Source organism: Saprolegnia parasitica (genome assembly GCF_000151545.1).
Source record: "Saprolegnia parasitica CBS 223.65 unplaced genomic scaffold supercont2.552, whole genome shotgun sequence".
In the NCBI taxonomy this organism is placed as follows: domain Eukaryota; phylum Oomycota; class Saprolegniomycetes; order Saprolegniales; family Saprolegniaceae; genus Saprolegnia; species Saprolegnia parasitica.
The window spans coordinates 858-5,400 of NW_012156946.1; the positions used below are offsets into that span (position 1 = coordinate 858).

At 56.0% G+C, this 4,543-nt stretch overlaps 2 protein-coding genes across 2 annotated transcripts; both read left to right on the forward strand.

Annotated features, from left to right (window-relative positions):
• Positions 1–288: 288 nt before the first annotated feature.
• On the forward strand, positions 289–654 carry SPRG_17394 (hypothetical protein; the record flags this gene model as incomplete). Its single annotated transcript, XM_012356698.1, has 1 exon — positions 289–654. One exon carries the CDS (start codon positions 289–291, stop codon positions 652–654), a length of 366 nt encoding a protein of 121 aa, XP_012212088.1.
• A 3,223-nt stretch (positions 655–3,877) lies between these two features.
• SPRG_17395 (hypothetical protein) lies at positions 3,878–4,461 on the forward strand (the record flags this gene model as incomplete). The annotated part of the gene is made up of 1 exon (XM_012356699.1): positions 3,878–4,461. A coding segment is annotated over one exon (584 nt), but the record flags the coding sequence as incomplete, so codon positions are not given.
• Positions 4,462–4,543: the final 82 nt, after the last annotated feature.

Here is a 4,543-nt window from a genome sequence, read left to right on the forward strand (position 1 = left end):
AGGCTTTAGATTTGTGGCCAATCACCAGTGTTCTTGCCGCAGTTCTGGAACCGATCATCGCCGCCACCCAAGGCATGTGGTACGTGGCAAGCCGTGCGCAGGCCTCAGGCGAAGCGCTCACGCGACGTCGTGGTAGGTATGGCGCAGCCTATCCATGCGTGACGAGCCACCGAGTCGGCCCTTGGGCGGAGCCCTGGCCAAATTTTCGACGGCCGCTCACGCAAGTCGTCAGCGCGCGCGCTATCTCTCGGCGCTGATTCCGATGGCTCTAGCTCGAGCATCTTACGCATGACGTCCTCTTGCTTGTACACTGCACCGAGCCGAGACTGCTGGCAGCGCCACGCCACCATATTGCTCGTGGCGAACTTCTCGCTCTCGCCTGCCATCACGGAGGTGGCGCCAGCGCCGCTCGCATCGCCCCTCACGTCGATCGCCGAGTCGGGCGAGGTATTTATTGCGCCAACACACAACCTCATGGCCGTGGCGTGGCGTCGGCTCCTTAGCGCTGCCGACACGATGCGACTGCTCTGCATCACAGCGTCCGACAGCTTTGTGCTGTACGCAAGCCTTCTCACCGGTCTTTTCTTCGCCCCCAAGACTGCGCAAGACGACACGACGGCGCTGGAGCTCTCGCGGCACATGACCACCATCTAGACGACGCTTTGCAAGATGGCGGTCAGCACACCTGCCGCCTTGGTGGCACTTGACCTGCTGATCAACTACGTCCGTGCCAACGACACATCGAAGCGTGCGATGGTTGCCCAAGGTGTGTTCTACGCGCAGCTCTGGGAGGCGGCCGTGGCACGCAACGGCGCCTCGCCACAGGTGTTTTCGCTGCTTATATCGCTCGTACTTCACTCGGATGGTGTCCTCGCTGCCATCGAGCGCGGCTTCATTGCGAAGGCAGTCGCGTCACTGGACGAGACGCTGCGGCATATCACCAAGGGCAGCAAGAACCTCTCGATTGCTCCTGTCGGACCGCTCGTCGAAGTGTTGGCCAACGTCGCCAGCGTCGAGGACGGCCGCACCGAGCTCGGCACCGCAAGCGCGCGCTCTACGGCTACTAGATGTAGTAATGTGTAGTATGTGATTGTAAACCCCTGTAAACTACGCTCCATTGTCCTTCCAAGTGTTGTAGTGCCGATGACAAAACAATGTGTTGTCGCATACCAAGAATGCACTCGATCTCTATCGAGTACTGCGACGAATAGGACGCATACGTGCGTCGATGATGACGCTCGATGCGGTATTTCAAACGAGAAGAGCGCCTTGTCATTGATGGCCGCTCTGAGACGGACGAGCACGGTAGCTGCTGGCAACGACACCTCCATTGCCGCGACCAAGCCTCGTGTTACCAACAACAAATGCAGTGCGTCCGTCACCACCGTCCCTCTCGACGTTCGAGACGAGCACCATGGCAGAAACTCGACACGGTCGACTGGCCTCACGCACCTCGTGGTCAACGACGCCGGGTCTGCGACTGCACATCATCTCCATGGCTCGCAACGCGCTTGGCTCGCCTCCTCAAGATCTACTCTCGGTGCCCACAGGCGGCGCCATGATACGAGCATCCTGGACGATGATGAACGATCGTCATATTGATCTCCAAGGTCTGAGCCGTTGTCTATTTTTACTGATCTGACACTGACGCTTCTCATTGGTCCAATATTAAAACCTTTATGGCCTATGACAAGACGGCGTTCGCGATTCACCATCGGCGGCCCACCCAGCTGCGGCCCACCCTCGCATCACGAATTGACCATTTCAAATGAAATCGCTCATACGTTGCAGGTGCACAGAGACTAGTCTGGCGAGTCCAAAACACCAAGTCGCGTCGCCGTTGGATGCCAACATCAAGAAAAATTACCCAACAACGATCGTATCCCATCACGGAAATTGTCGCGACTGAGAAAGATCGATTCCATGACAGATCGCGGCTGTTTGTCCTCCTCCGCCTCGACACAGTGATGCGCATCCAGTATTGCTTTCTCCGCGTCTCCATCACATCATGGTCAAGTTTGTCGTCACCGCGCTCGCGCTCGTCGCTAGCACTTTTGCGGCCGCTGCTGCTGTCGACACGCCAGCGATCGCCAAACTGAGCGCGGAGGCAGGCCAGACACCACAAAACCTCCGCGAGGGTGGCCAGAAGGAGTGCTTTGGGTCGATCTGCGGTGGCGGTGGCTTTGGTTGGGGTCTTGGCGGCGGCTGCGGTCTCTTTTCGCCGTTCCGTTGCGGCGGCTGGTTCTAGACGCCACATTTTGTGCCGAGCAATGAGCGATAGACTACTAACTGTCTCAATCAACGATTCTTCCGAGCTCAACCCTATCGCCGAGGTAGAATGCACACATCCATATCGAAATATCGAGCACCATAGACAGATACATCGACAGTTCGGTGAGCGGCTTCACCAAGTACGTAAGCATGTTTTGGCGAGTGTGCGGAGAAACTCCCGTCATCACCAAGTGTATGGCAAGCTTTTGTATTTGTTTCATTTTTTCTCGGCCCATGGCACACAATTCAGCATAACCAATTCATTGTTTTGAAAATGAAATCACCGAGATTAAATCACCGAGATGAGGCACATTGGTAGAGAACGCATTGGAGAGCACGGGATGCGAGGTCGCGTTGATGTGCGAGGCGTTCAGTGGCAGCGAGACACGATCCAAGATGCACTCCAAACTAAGATCGTAGTGTCATCTTAGAGGCACCACTCGCCGACGTCACGGACGCCGACGCCACTTGTCGACAACATCACGTTTGAAACGCAATCGCCAAAAGCGGGTACAGTGATAGAAGACACTTTGGGGAGCCGAGCAGCCCACGAGACGTTGCCACTGCCGTCAGGCAAGGCGCGCAATGCGTAAAGTGATAACTTTGGGTCGAGCAATTGAGAGACGCCGCATTCGTCTCAGGTATCTCCAACGATGGTCTCCAAGAATCGATGATGTCCATGTAATATATTCTCACAGGAGGTGGTTTTTGGGTGGCGGAGCTTTGCTCGCACTTGGTCATTTGACGCCCCCTTTCCACCTGCCTTGCATGCTTTTGCGCTGCTAAGCTCGTGTTGTGTTCTCGCCTGGGTTGAGCCTTGCGCAGTGCTACTGCTAAGTCTCTTAGCAATGAACAATAGACTACTAGTTGTCTATCAAATCAATGGTTTCTCCGATACCCGAGTTCCCAGCGCACTATTCTAGCGCCAAACTCTTGAGGTCGCAAAAGCGAGAGAGCCACATGGTATCGCTGCACCAACTTCTACAAGTAACTGATACCCAGTGGCGATGCGATCTCGAGGCAGAGCGTCACATGGCCGCCATGTAGTTTCGATGAAAGGCCAGCTAATGGACTTCGTCGACTTGGTATTCAATATATTGTGTCGATGGACGTCTCCGGATACACAGCTGCACTTTCTAGCTAAAGAGGCGACGTGTGGTGGCGCCGCGTCATGCGTTTGGTTTTGGGCCAAGTATGCCGATGTTCTTACAATGGCAGAGTTCAAGAAACATGATATATCGCCCTATGTGAAGAAGGTAAAAGAGCAGTTGGCGGTGCATGTAGATCATGTGGGGCCAGAGTGTGGTGGCATCTGCCCCTGTATCCGGATTCGGCGATCCTTGTTGCATGCGCGAATAGCCCGTCGAACAAACATATCCGGATGGAAGTTGAAAGATAGAACTATACCAAGAGTTGTCTATATAGAACAGTAGTTGGATGTTAAATACACTCATAGAATCACAATCCAAATACCGTTGCGGTAGCAAGTCAGCCAAATATCGTTGCGGCTGCAAGTTGGCTAAATACCGTTGCGGCTACAAGTTGGCCATCTCCCTTGTGTTCGGCGCACCCAGAGACAACAGACATGACCAAGAAGCCGACCAAAATGAGCCCAGTCGCGCCGTTTACTACACCAGCAGAACTCGCATCGCGCTCAATGTCGCGCGGCTATGCCTTCCTCCGCATCTTCGTGCGCCTCATCGACGTCAGCGTCAACATCTACTCGCTCGTGTCGTTCGCCGCCACGTCCTCGCTTATCGACGTCGTTCTCATGCGCGAGGCTGTCTTCCTCGACGACGTCGCCAACGGCCTCTTCGACTTCACCCCCGCGACGTCACGCGACCAAATCATTCTCGACGCGCTGCACGCGGCGAAGCCGGGCCAGTGCCGAAGCATCGGGTTCATGGAAGGCAAAGAAGCCATGCCCACGGGCGGGAAAACGGCGAGCTATTGCCACCGCATCAACGTGGACCTGGGTTACGAAGCCCACGTCATGTACTATGGCGACGGCATCTCTCGGCGCTACTTGCGGAAGATCCAGACCCAGCTCCCGCCGACGTGCGTAGGCTGGACGGTCGCGGCGGGAGCCCCGTACACCGCCACTCCGATCCGCGCAGTCCAGGAGGCCCGCCAAGCCTACGGCGACTCGTACCTGCGGTGTACAGACCCGCGCATCTTCACCTCCAACTCGTACGCGGATGCCACCAACGTCACGACGGTGAGGTTTCGAGCCGGGGCTATCGTTGCCCAGAAGCACTTGCTGGTGCGCAGT